Consider the following 13,860-nt stretch of genomic DNA (forward strand, 5'->3'; position numbering starts at 1 on the left):
GGTGTTTAAGGCCAGGCTGGATGAGGCTCTGTCCAGCCTGCTCTAGGGTAGGATGCCCCTGCCCATGGCAGAGAAGTTGGCACTAGATGATCCCTGTGGTCCCTACCAACCCTGACTGATTCTGTGTTCTCCCCTTCAGCCCCAGGGCTCCCTGCACCCCACCTGAGGTTTTGAGTTCTGAAGGGATTTGTTGACTTCTAAAGATGTTTTGAGGAGTTTTTAAGACATTTTGATGACTTCAGGAATATTTGCAGTTTTTGAGAACATAAAACCTCAAAACCTCTGCTGCGCTCTTTAAAAGTTCTAGAAAGTTTGAATAGGTTTCAATTATTTTTTTGGGGTGCATTTAAATAGTTTAAAGAAATGTTGATGCTTTTTTAATGCAGTTTTAAGCCTGTTTAAGCCTTTTTCTAGGGTGTTGAAGGCCTGAAGTAGCCCAGAAAGTCATTAAAATCTCTTCCAAATGAGCTTTTTTAAGTTTTGAAAAGTTCTTAATGACTTCTAAAGAAATTCTGCTTCTGTTAGGTGTCCTTATGAAGAGATTTGAGTGCAAAAAAACTCCTGATGAATTTTGTTTTGTCTTTAAGAGTTCTTAACAGATATTGATGATTTTTAAGTCAGTTTTAAGCCTCCTGAAACATTTTTGGCAGTATAAGGAAGGCTTAAAGAAGGGCAGCAAGACATTAAAATCTCTCTGAAATTAGATTTAAGAGTTTATAAGTGATTTTAATGACTTCTGAGGAGTTTTTAAGGACATTTTGGTGATTTTTTTCTTAGAGATTTGAAAATATTTTGAGGTTTTGGGGGTCTTTAGGAGTTTTGAAGAGATACTGATTTTTAGGGCAGTTGTAAACCTTTTGAAGCACTTTTGAAAGGTCAAACACATCAGTAAGCCTAGCAACTCACTGAGATCTCTTCAGAATCAGTTTCAAAAGAGTTTCTAAGATCTTTTAATGAAATTTTAAAGGTTTTCATGAGTTTTGTAGGCATTTTGGTGATTGTATTTTTCCGGCAGTTAATAACCTTTTAAAGTATTTTAGAAGGGTTTTGATCTTCTCTGATCTTCTTTTGGGGAGTAGCCTAAGTGATGGTCCTGTGCAGGGCCCTTCTGGCAGGAGGCATCTGAGTGCAGAGCTGAGCACAGAGTGTTTGATCCATGAGCAGGGTCAGGGAGTCAACTGGGGCCAGAGCAACAGATCCTAGGAAATGCATCTGCAGACAGCAGAGCCCTGGGCAGATGCTGGGAGGAGCCTGCAGCCAAGGCCTGGGAGAGGCTGGCTTCAGGCCCCTCACTTGTGTGCCTGCCCTGCAGCTGTCTGCTGGGGGTTGTGTGCTGGGCAAGGGGCTGAGTGTCCCTTTCTTTAGCCCTCTCATCTTCAGCAGCCCTGCCTGGCTGCTGTGGCCATGCTGCTGTAGAACTCTGGGCAGTGCTGAGCCATCCCTTGCAGATTAGTCCTCTCCTCTGAGCCCTTTGATCTCTTTGGTAGGGGCTGTGTTGTCTCCATCAGCCCTGGGCTTCTGGGCTTGGCAAGAGCAGAGTTTGCAGATTTGCCCCTTGGAGTAGCTCAGAGAACAAAGAACTTAGCTTTGGGACAGTGGCAAGACCCCAGCCCCCTGCCTAATTCCTGGACACCTCCTAACCCCCTCCAGACCTTCCTCAGCACCACATCTTAACCATTGCAGGGCTCTGAGGGTCATTGGTTGTGCTGGGAATTTGGGGGCTCTACTCCCTGATCTCCAAGTGATTTGGGGTCAGTTGCACATTCAGGGCAGGAGGGTTGGGATGGGTATGTAACATGAGTGCTCAGTACCCCTAGCACTGGAGCCAGGGAACTCCACACAGGAATTGGGGATCTGACCCCTGCATTGCAAGGTCACACAGTGTCCTTAATTCTCAGTCACTTGGTCCCCAAGGACTTGCCCAAGGGCACAGGGGTGCCCCTCCCCCAGCAGCATGGCCACCCAGAAGGACTTGGACAAAATCCTGGAGGAGGAGAAGTACCATTTGGACAATCATTTGGAAGAGCCAAAGTGTAGCCTTGAGAAAGAGGAGGGTGATGAAGACATGGATAAGGAAGGCATAGAGGATGAACTACATGAGGAGGAGGATGAATATGATGATGAGTATAGGGAAGATGAAGGGGATGATGTGGAAGAAGAGAATGAAGAAGAGAAGGATGAAGAAGAGGATGATGATGAAGAGGTGGAGTGCAGAGCCACATTAGCCCCCTCTATGCAACTGAAGCAACCAAATCAGTGCCTTGAGTGTGGGCAGAGCTTCCCACCTGGCTCAGAGGTGGTGAAGCCTCACTGCCCCCACCACAGTGCCCAGCCCTTTGTCTGTGGTGACTGCAGACACAGCTTCAGCCTCAGTGCCAAACTTGCCCAGCACAACAAGGTCCACAGTGAGAAGAAGCTGTATGTCTCTGCAGGCTGTAGCAAGAGCTTCACTCACAGTCTGACCCTGATTGCCCACTGGCACAGCCACAACAGGAAGAAGCCTTTTGCCTACACCGATTGCACCAAGAGCTTCCGCCACAGCTCCTGCTTCTTTTGGCACCATCATGACCACACCGGCAAGAGGCCACATGTCTGTAGTGACTGGCAAAAGCTTCCAGGGGAATTCCATGTTCATTGCTCGCTGGCAGGTCCACACTGATGAGAAGCCCTTCACCTGCAGTGACTGTGGCAAGAGTTTCAGTGTCAGCTGCCATCTCTTCTGGCACTATCGTGTCCACACCAGTGAAAAGCCATACCACTGCGCTGGTTGTGGCAAGACCTTCTGTTGGAGCAAGACCCTCAGCACCCACTGGCGTGTCCACACTGACAAGAAGCTCTTTGCCTGCACTGGCTGTGACAACACCTTCAGCCACGTCTCCCACTTCGTCCAGTACTGCCATGTCCACACTAGCAGGAGGCTCTGCAACTGCAGTGACAGTGGCAAGAGCTTCCGTGGCAACTCTGATGACAGTACCTCTGCAACTACCTTTCCAAGGTGGCACTGTGCAGCAGTGAGGAGAAGCTAACAATTCCCAAAGTCATTGCCAACATCTGCACCAAGTGCCAGCAGACCTTCAGTGAGCACTCAGCCTTGGTGCAGCACATGTAGACTCACAGTGGTGAGAGGCCACATGGCTGCACTGACTGCAGGAAGAGATACAGATCCAAATTCAACCACACTGTCCACCCCACACTGGGGAAAAGCCATTCCAGTGTGCTGACTGTGGCAGGACCTTCACCTGCAGGCCCAACTTCACCCAGCACCGTCGCACCTGCAGTGGTAAGGGGGCATATGGCTGTGGTAACTGTGGCAAAAGCATCACTGGCAAGTCCTCACCCAGCACTGCTGCATCCACACAGGTGAAAAGCCCTTCACCTGCGCTGACTGTGGCAAGAGCTTCAGCTGCAGGTTCCATCTCACCCAGCACCACTGAGTGCACACAGGTGAGAAGCCTCTCACCTGTAACGACCACGGCAAGAGCTTCACCGACAGCTCCCACATAGACCATCATTGCCGCACCCACACTGGCAAGAAGCTGTATGGCTGTGTTGACTGTGGTGTGAACTTCAGTTCCTACTTCGATCTCACCCACCACCACCGTGTTCACACAGATGAGAAGTCATATGTCTGTGGTGACTGCGGTAAAAGTGTCACTCAGTGGTTCAACCTCATGCAGCACAACCGCACCCACACTTGCCAGAAGCCCTTCACCTGCACCAACTGTGGCAAGAGCTTCAGCCACAGATCAAGCTCACCCAGAACATTCAAACCCACACCAGTGACCAGCCAATACTGGGGGACACGGAAATACAAGGAGCTCGGCATTTACAGGGTAAACGTGAGCCCCCTGGGGGACTTTTCCCAGCAGATTGAAATGAAATTGTTTCTTTTACACCCGAGTCTCTCAGACACAAACTTCCCTCTGCCCTTCTGGGCATCAATTCGTGCTGCTGAGAATAATTACAGTGATGAGTCAGCACAGACAGTACTGCCACCGCTGCTGGGCTGGGATTTGGCTGTTTGCTTCACAAGGCTTTGCACTTCCTAGAGGTTAAAGAAAAGCTTCCCAATGATAATGAAAAACCCAACTCAGAGTGTTGTCTTTTTGCTGTTTATCCTTTGACATTTATTTCTAAAAAGACCATCTTGGGGCCGTTTCTTCCTCAGGGCCAGGGCTGCAACCGTGTGCCTAGTTCAGGGAGGTCTCATGTGGGGATCTTGAGGAGCCTTAGGAGCAGCTCCAAAGTGTCTTGAGGGGAAGCTAGAGAGTTCTGGAGGCAATCTTGCAGGGGTCTCAGGGGGCCTCCAGGGCACTAAAGGTGGGTAACAGGCCCAGGACTTCCCCTCTAGACTCTATTTGTTGTGGAAGGCTAACAAGCCTAAAACATGTCCTGGCTTGCTCCATTCTTCTGCTGATGGGGGGGAGGAGCAAGGATGGGAGGAAAACAAAGGCTTGGGCCATTATGTCCCCTCCCAAAGTGATAAACAGGTACCCACAGGTGTTTATGCACTTCTGAATGTTTTGCCCATATAAGAGTAAGCAAGCCCTGGCTTCACCTAATATGGTCAGTTTTGCAACTGCCATTCTGATTGGTGAATTTCCGTGGCCAAAGGAGCCATTACACTCAGGCAAATAACATAAATTGAGCCAAGTCACAGTCAGAGTGCTGCTTCTGCCTCATTGCTCTGCCTCAGTGTGTGCTGCCCTGCCTCACTGCTCTTGGATTGGACAACATGTTCTGCTCTGCCTCGTGCTTCAGACCAGCTTAGCCCTGATGTTTTGGGCTTAAACTACCCAGAAATTTAAGTGTCTCAAGTTTCCCAAGAGAAGGCAGTAAGTGCCTCACAACATGGTAAAAAGTGCCACCAATGTTGTGGTTTCTGCACATCTGCAAGAGATCCTGCCTGCACCTCTTCAAATGTCCATGCCAAGAGGAACCAGGATGAGTTTGCAACTAGCCTATATGAGCAAACAGCTCCTGAAGGAATTGGGGGAGAAAAAGAGGGTGTATCACCTTTGGAAGGAGGGGAAGGCTTCTCCTGATGTGTTTAAGGAGGTAGCCAGATTATGCAGGAGAAAAATTAGAGAGGCTAAGGCCCAGCTAGAACTTAGGCTGCCACCTCTGTGAAGGACAATAAAAAGCACTTTTATAAATGTATCAGTGCTAAAAGGAAGGCAAGAAGAGCCTCCACTGCTTACTGGACCAGGAGGGGAATACTGTAACTGATGATGTAGAAAAGGCTGAGGTCCTGGATGTTTTCTTCGCCTCAGTTTTCAACAGCAAGGAGGGAGGAGTTCAGGGCAAGTGGCCTCTTGAACTGGGGGATGGGGTCGGGGAGCAGTGTGTTCCCCTGGAAATTCATGAAGAATTAGTTCAGGACCTGCTGAGCCACCTGGACACCCACAAGTCCATGGGACCAGATGGGATCCATCCCAGGGTGCTGAGAGAGCTGGCAGCTGAGTTGGCCAAGCTGCTCTCCATCATTTTCCAGCAGTCCTGGCTCACAGGAGAGGTCCCAGGAGACTGGAAACTGCCAACGTGGTCCCCATCCACAAGAAGGGTGGGATGGAGGAACCTGGGAACTACCGACCTGTCAGCCTGACCTCAGTGCCAGGGAAACTGATGGAGCAGGTTATCTTGGGGGTGATAAGAGCGCACCTGAGGGATGGCAAAGGGCTCAGGTCCAGCCAGCATGGGTTTAGGAAGGGCAGATCCTGCCTCTCCAACCTGATCTCCTTCTGTGATCAGGTGACTGCTTGGTGGCTGTGGGGAGGCCTGTGGATGTGGTCTATCTGGACTTCAGCAAGGCCTTTGACACTGTCCCCCACAGCAAACTGCTGGCTAAGCTGTCAGCCCATGGCTTGGATAGCAACACTCTATGCTGGGTTAGGAACTGGCTGGAGGGCTGGACCCAGAGAGTGGTGGTGAATGGTGCCACATCCAGCTGGCGGCTGTCACTAGTGGTGTCCCTCAGGGATCAGTGCTGGGCCCCATCCTCTTTAACATCTTCATAGATGATCTGTATGAGGGCATGGAGTCAGGCATCAGCAAGTTTGCAGATGACACTAAGCTGGGGGCAGATGTGACTGAGTTGGAGGGCAGAAGGGCTCTGCAGCAGGACCTTGACTGCCTGGACAGATGGGCAGAGTCCAAGGGGATGGGATTCAATAGCTCCAAGTGCAGGGTGCTGCACTTTGGCCACAACAACCCCATGCAGAGATACAGGCTGGAGTCGGAGCGGCTGGAGAGCAGCCAGATAGAGGGATCTGGGGGTGCTGAACATGAGCCAGCAGTGTGTCCAGGTGGCCATGAGAGCCAATGGCATCCTGGCCTGCATCAGGAATGGTGTGGTCAGCAGGAGCAGGGAGGTCATTCTGCCCCTGTACTCTGCACTGGTTAGACCACACTTTGACTACTGTGTTCAGTTCTGGGCCCCCCAGTTTAGGAGGGACACTGAGATGCTTGTGTGTGTCCAGAGAAGGGTGACGAGGCTGGGGAGAGGCCTTGAGCACAGCCCTACAAGGAGAGGCTGAGGGAGCTGGGATTGGTTAGCCTGGAGAAGAGGAGGCTCAGGGGTGACCTTATTGCTGTCTACAACTACCTGAGGGGTGGATGTGGCCAGGAGGAGGTTGCTCTCTTCTCTCAGGTGGCCAGCACCAGAATGAGAGGACACAGCCTCAAGCTGTGCCAGGGGAGATTTAGGCTGGAGGTGAGGAGAAAGTTCTTCCCTGAGAGAGTCATTGGACACTGGAATGGGTTGCTCAGGGAGGTGGTGGAGTCGCTGTCCCTGGAGCTGTTCAAGGCAGGATTGGACGTGGCACTTGGTGCCATGGTCTGGCCTTGAGCTCTGTGGTAAAGGGTTGGACTTGATGATCTATGAGGTCTCTTCCAACCTTGGTGATACTGGGATACTGTGGTGATTTCTGGTGAGCAGGAAGGCAGAGGAGAGAGAGAAACAGGAAGTTCCCCCTGCTTTTATGTATCTTAGACAGGAAGGAGTGGGCTAACCACCATCACCTGGTAGTGTTCAGACCCACCCCTGGGGAGGGGTCAAGACCACCTGGGGTCAGGTTCAAGATCACTCTTCCAGGAGTGTTAATCCTGTGCAAACAGAAAGAACAAAGGAGCCACAGCAGTAACAACACAGATGAAGTGGTAAATGGAGTGATGTAAAACCCAGTGCTGCCAGGTGCCAGAAACAACCACACCTGCCCGTAACAAACCTCCCCTTTATAGCAGGCCTGGCACTGTATGGTATGGATTGCCCCACTGGCTGGTTCACCTGGCTGCTCTGGGTGTGGCCCTCTCAACTTCTTGGGAACAAAGTTAACCTAGCCTAAAGCAGGACATGATCCACCCCTTCTTCTGTGACATCTCTGTCAGATCCAGCAGAGGCATTTAGCAATTATCGTCATGCAGTTTAATTCACTGGCTGTTCCAATTCAACACTGAATCATCCTGCAGCACACAACAGACTTCTCCATCCTCCTGCATCACTCACCAGGTACACCCAGGTCCCTGAGCTAAAGAATTCCATGGATGGGTTTGCCTTCGCCTGAAACAGGACTAACCCAGACCATCAGCCCTAATATATTCCTCACGTGCACTACAGGGACTTCATCTCCTTCTGCAGTATGTGGGAGTTTGGACTGAACGGGACTAGTTCAATTGGCAGATCCTCTGGTGCTAACTAAACAGGTGGCTTCTGCTAGATGTGTCCCAGTGTTTAAAGGTCTCCCCTCCCAAGGGTCTATGAGGCTGTTTCACAAATGAATTCCATTGTCTGACTCAACTCCTTCTGGAGTGCTATGTATTGTTGTTGTAGAGGCAGGGAATTAATGTGGCTGAGTCAGGAATTTTATACAAAAGTAGAGTTATTTTATTTTCCCAGAAGCCCACCCCCAAGACTATATACAGAAATTAATTTAGTTTTTATTACCAGATTCAGCTCATTTGAGAATATCTACAGGATGCCATCGATAATCTGACTATTTTGGAAGTCAGAAGTTGGAAAAGGCTTTAGCTATTAATTAATAGCGTTTCCCACTTAATAATAAAGCTGAGCCAAAATAACTCATGGTCTGGCTGACTTCTTCCTGCAGCCTGTCCCTCTCGCTCTCTTTCAGAAGCTGCAGGAGGATCGTTAGAGGTACTCAGGTCTGCACAAAAGACCTTAACGGCTGTAGCAGTCCTTTGGAGCAGCTCTTTCTGTATCCAGGTGAGGTGAGGGAGGGGGGAGAACTCTCAGGCAGGCAGAACGCTCAGGCAGGAATGAATCCAAGGTGGGAACCCCAAAGGCGGGAAGTCTCCCAATATTTATACCCTCTCTAGATAAAGAGCAGAGTTACCACTTCCTTAGGCGCGAAGGGCACAGCCAATACCAGCCCAATTCCAGTGCAGGCACTGCACGGGCACCCCTCCTGCCGGAAGGACCCTTTGCTCTCCCCCTTCACGCCTGAAAGGCAAGGCAGAGGGGGGGAAACAGGCAGCTTTTCCTCTCCCATTCAAGCCACAGAGGGAGAGGAATTTAAGGGTATACAGGACTCCAGGACAATTGTCACCACAGGCCTTGCTTTTCAAAGCCCAGCGTGGTGTTCTGGCTGCTGGCATACGTTTCTGGCATATGCATTGTCCTCAGCAAAATCTAAAGCCAGTTAGATGTTTTCAGCACTGCAAAGTGACTTGATTCACCTTCTCCCTCATCAGCTTTGGTGAATCCACACAGCAGCCTTCCACCTTCAGTGCTTTTCCTCCCTGTGTCAGGACCTGTCAGTGACTAGGGCAGATCTCCTTTCATTACCTGGCAGTTCGTTGTGTGTGGGAGCCTTCTCAGCATGTGTCACCTCTGTTTCCTCTGGTGACATCCCAGAATGTCTGCCTTCTGGTCAGTTTGTGGTCACTCCTAAGATTCCTGGATACTTTGGGCTCCATATTCAAGCCTGTTTTGCTGTCAGTGCAGGCCAGTTTACACCACATGGCATTGCTTGCATGATGGGTAAAGGAGACTCTTCCTTTGGACATCCAGCCCAGCACAGTTTAGGTGCCAGGAGGAGCTGTGTTTCAGTACCAACCACTTCTGAGGCAGCTCCAACTGCCATATGCTTTGAGTATCTTTTTTTTCAGTTGGAGTGGAATTGGCCTCAGCTTATTTGCAGGCTTGACTTCAAAATCCTGGGGGATGGCCTCAGCTCTCCCTGGGTGCTCTCTGCCAAGGGCTCCAGGTAGGACAATTCTTTCTGGCTGCAGTGCAGAGCACATTGTGACATCTTGTCCTGTGTGGACTGGCCTGAGGGCTCCTGCATGAGCCATCTCCCATTGGGTTGGTTCAAAGGCGTGCAAACATCCAGGGTCTGCTCCTGGCAACTCACAGCAGTGGAGTTCACCAGGCAAACAATTAGGCAGTGTGCAATAGCAGCAGGGCTGGGCACAGCAGAGAGAGCACAGCAAAGAGCAGGGAAGCAAAGCAGGGAAGCAAAAGCAGGTTGTTCACCTGCATATCTCCTTTTATCAATGTGGATAAAATTAACTGCCCTTTGGACACAAGGATAGCCAATCAGGATGGCAGTTAGCTAAACCATACCATATTAGGCAAAGCCATAGGCTCACTTTTACCCAAATTTGGGAAAAGCACAGGCCTTCCACTAGGCAGGCACAAGCCAAGTGTGTGTACCTTGTTTACCACAGGACCCTGGGCAGGCCAGACTCAGTGACTCCAGGTTCTTTTGTGTCTGTTTCCCATGCTTGCCTCTCTGGTGGAGCAGAAACCATGCCTAGGCAAGGCAGGACATGTATAAGCCTATTTTGGGCCTATCAGGCCTACCACAACAACCTCCTGAATCGGTACACATTTCAGCTGGAAGAAACACACACCACTGTCTTCCTCCTCGTAAGACACCAGCCCAAGCCAGCCAGGGGACATCTAGGGGCTCACTGTGGAGAACTCTCCGTGACCATGGTGAGAACATGGACAGATGGCATGGCCAGCCCACCTCAGCTTTATGGGCCAGAGTGAGGGAACTACAGGATGCCAATATTGGCAATAACTCCTCCAGAAGAGAGGCTGCTCCAGTGTCCCACAGGCAATCCTCATGTCTGAGGGGTGGTTCTGCCAGCAGCTCAGGTCCATGTGCTTCATGTGTTAACCAAGTTCATCATTAGAGTTGCCCTGTCTCCAGCCAGGCGGAGGACAGGGCTAACAGTATCCTGGGATGTGTTTGTGAAATGGCCTGGCACTTCTGAAGCAGAGAAGTACCGAGCTTTGAAGGACACAGATACTCAGTGCACTCTGATACCCTCAAGCCACAGAGAGACAAAACCCATAACAATTTCAGGAGTCACAGAGTGGGTCTCAAGAGCTGACTATGCTGCAGGCTGAGATAAGCCTCACCAGGAATATGTGGGAGAAGCACACCATAGTGACTAGTCCTGATGCACCTTGCATTCTGAGTATTGACTTTCTGTGGGAAGGGTATTTTAAAGACCCAAAAGGGAACAAGTGGGCTTTTGGGATAGCAGCTGTAGAGACTGCAAAGATCAGCTGTAAATCATGCCTGGCCTGTCAGATGACCCTTCCATGGTTGGCATGCACAAGGTGCAGAATGTCAAGTTACCAATTGCTTCTTGCATAGTACACTGAAGGCAATATCGCACGAACAGAGACTCCCTCCTGCCCATACGTTGCAGAGGGGGAATTAATTGATGGGAGATTATATTTTCCTCAAGTTAATATTGTTAATTAATTTTCATATTCAGAACTCTCACCACCCCCAACCACTAATTTTAATAATATTTCAGTTCTTACATAGTCATGGAAACATTCTATGGATAATATCTAGATCTAGTAATAACGAGCAAAATATTTAAACATCATTTGAACTGGGAGAGAAGATTCCTGCGGTCAAATGCTGCTTGTGGTCAATATGCTGCTTGCCCAGTAGATGGACGCAAGGGAGCTCTTTCTGCTCATGGCATGTACAGGGTTAACCCTCCAGAGGGAGTGACCTTGAACCTGACCCTAGATGGTCTTGACCCCTCCCCAGGGGTGGGTCTGAACACTACCAGGTGATGATCAGGTCACTCCCCCTTTCTGTCTAAAGATCCATAAAAGCAGGGGGACTTCCTGTTTTCTCTCTCTCTCTGTGCTCCCTGCTTCCCTGCTCACTAGCATCACCATCCTGTTCTGGGTTTTCTTTGTTTTATTATGTGGCCATCACCCATGAGATGGTCAAACCCATTACCATCAAAATCTGGTTGTATTTATACATTTGGTATTTGTTTTTCCCTTGCCTCTACCTTTGTGACTTCCCTACCTCAGATACCTTTTTAATTTATTGTTAAACTTTTCTTCCTTTTTCTTTAACTTCCGAATCCGAGTGAGGTTATTTATTTGAGTGTGCTTACCTTTTCCCCTCTCTACATCTAATTCCTTTCTTTTGGGAAAGAAGGGGGAAGAGGGCAGGGCAATAAAATTGTTATTGTTTCTATCAAATGTATTTGAGTCTCTGGGAATTCAAATTAGAACTGAGACATGGCAGAAGGCAGTGAAGAATTACAAAGAGGCATTTAAGCATTTACTCACAAATTGTTATTATCCGACTCGTGGGGGCTTAGCCACAGTCCATAAAATCATAGAATAATAGAATCATAGAATCAACCAGGTTGGAAGAGACCTCGAAGATCATCCAGTCCAACCTATTCCCCAGCCCTATCCAGTCAACTAGACCGTGGCACTGAATGCCTCATCTATTCTTTTCTTGAAGACCTCGAGGGACGGTGCCTCCACCACCTCCCTGGGCAGCCCATTCCAATGGCAAATCACTCTCAGTGGGAAGAACTTCCTCCTAACATCCAGCCTAGACTTTCCCCGGCACAACTTGAGGCGTCCAAATGCTTTCAAAGAACTCTGTCTTGTCAGACATTGAGACTTGCATCTTCTTGGCTTCTCAGGAAAGAACACAGACAATCTCTGACCTTGTCTCCTGGCTTCTTCTGGACGATCTGTATATCTAGGACTTCTAAGCAGGACTTTCAGGTGTAGAGGCAGGATGTCATGCAGTCTCACAGGATGTCACACTGATCACACAGGCCGACTGCGTGCAGACATGCAGGGTCTGCTCCTGGCAACTCGCGGCAGTGGAGTTCACCAGGCAAACAATAAGGCAGTGTGCAATAGCAGCAGGCAATGGCAGAGCATGTCTGAACACAGCAGAGAGAGCAGGGAAGCAAAGCATGTTGTTTACCTGTGTATCTCCTTTTATCAATGTGGGCCGAGATTAATTGCCCTTTGGATGCAGAATAACCAATCAGGATGGCAGTTAGACAAACCTTACCACGTGGCAAAGCCATAGGGTTGCTTTTCCCCAATTTTGGGAAAAGCACTGGCCTTGCACAAGGCAAGCAAAATGTGGTGAAGAGTCCCAAAGGGTCACAAAATGAGCTTGAGCATGTCCTGTCTTGTCCAGACATATTTACCTGCATGTCTGCATTGCAGCCAGAGGCAGGAAAACAGGACAAAAGAAACCCAGACAACCTAGTCTGGTTTAATCCAGTCGCATTAGAGTGGTTTCAGAAGGCCCACACCCCTGTTGTGTGCAAGGTGTATGCGCCCCCCATTTCTGGAAGAGAACAGCCTGTGGGTCCTTCCTTTTTTGGGTCTATTTGGGTGATTGCCAAAGGTGATTGGGTGATTGTGTGGCCAATGAGACCATTAGCCTCGGCCATTATCCTATAAAAGGGGGTGAACAGGTGAACAAGATGTTTGAATGCTCATTCGTTCCTCGCTCACCTGCCACTCGCCCACCACTTCAGCCACCTCAGCCACCTCAGCCAGCAGCCAATTCCATATCACAGCCCACACAGAATTCACCACAGGACTTCTATTGAATATTTTCCTGCATACATTTTTGGGCCACAGACATTAAGACTGAGGACCAGTGAGTATTCTCAATTCTTCATTCAAGTTGCTAAAGGAATTTGGTTAACCTCACAAGCAGTGAATGAAGCCTCCAGAGTCTCTAGCAAAGACATTTCTGAAACCTTTCAAAATTCCATTGTACAGAGACATTCTGTAAGATAGTTCTGCTAACCACATCCAAGAACTTGTGTGGAGAGTTGTAAATAAGTTTGGGGGAATTCTCTTTGTATATACTAATAAATTGTTTAATAACTTTTGAATTGGCCTCATTGCATTTCACCCCAAACTCAGATTTCAACTGGCCCCTTCTGGCCACCAAGGAAGAGATGCCACATATCAATGGGCCCGGGACAGGTCCGTGGGCATACCCATGGATGCCATAGCCCAGATTATCCATGGCTGTGACATCTGTGCTGCCATAAAACAAGCTAAGCACATGAAACCTTTGTTGTATGGGGGACAGTGGTCAAAATACAAGTATGGGGAGGCCTAGCAGATGGATTATGTCACTCTGCCTCGGTCTCACAGTGGCAAACAGTGTGTGTTAGCCATGGTGGAGGGAAGCATGGGGTGGCTGGAAACCTACACAGTACCTCAAGCCACTGCCTGCAACACCATTCTGGGCCTGCAGAGCCACATCCTATGGAGACACGGTACCCCAGAGAGAATTGAGTCAGATAATGGGACTCATTTCAAGAACCACCTCGTAAGCAGCTGGGCAAAAGAACCTGGGATCAAATGGGTTTGCCATATCCTATACTATCCACAGGCTGCAGGAAAGATTGAGCGTCACAATGGCCTGCTGAAAACCACCCTGAAAGCTATGAGGAGTGGAACTTCCAAAAACTGGGAGAAGCACCTTGCAGAAGCCACCTGGCTGGTGAACAGCAGGGGATCAGTCAACAGAGCTGGTCCTGCTCAGTCTGCCCTACTGCCCATAGTTG

The 13,860-nt window shown here is 49.4% G+C and overlaps 1 protein-coding gene across 1 annotated transcript; it reads left to right on the top strand.

Annotated features, from left to right (window-relative positions):
• Window positions 1-1,954: 1,954 nt before the first annotated feature.
• Window positions 1,955-8,150, top strand: LOC135174368 (zinc finger protein OZF-like). The gene is made up of 4 exons (XM_064141638.1): window positions 1,955-2,590; window positions 2,649-2,970; window positions 3,445-3,833; window positions 8,130-8,150. Exons 1-4 carry the CDS (start codon window positions 1,955-1,957, stop codon window positions 8,148-8,150), a joined length of 1,368 nt encoding a protein of 455 aa, XP_063997708.1.
• The last annotated feature ends 5,710 nt before the right edge of the window (window positions 8,151-13,860 follow it).

This window comes from Pogoniulus pusillus, unplaced genomic scaffold (assembly GCF_015220805.1).
Source record: "Pogoniulus pusillus isolate bPogPus1 unplaced genomic scaffold, bPogPus1.pri scaffold_62_arrow_ctg1, whole genome shotgun sequence".
Classification (NCBI taxonomy): domain Eukaryota; kingdom Metazoa; phylum Chordata; class Aves; order Piciformes; family Lybiidae; genus Pogoniulus; species Pogoniulus pusillus.

Coding starts and splice junctions, on each gene's coding strand:
- LOC135174368 (XM_064141638.1), top strand. CDS start 1,955: ATGGCCACCCAGAAGGACTTGGACAAAATCCTGGAGGAGGAGAAGTAC. Junction 2,591..2,648: donor ACACCGGCAAGAGGCCACAT/GTCTGTAGTGAC, acceptor GCTCGCTGGCAG/GTCCACACTGATGAGAAGCC. Junction 2,971..3,444: donor CCGTGGCAACTCTGATGACA/GTACCTCTGCAA, acceptor GAGTGCACACAG/GTGAGAAGCCTCTCACCTGT.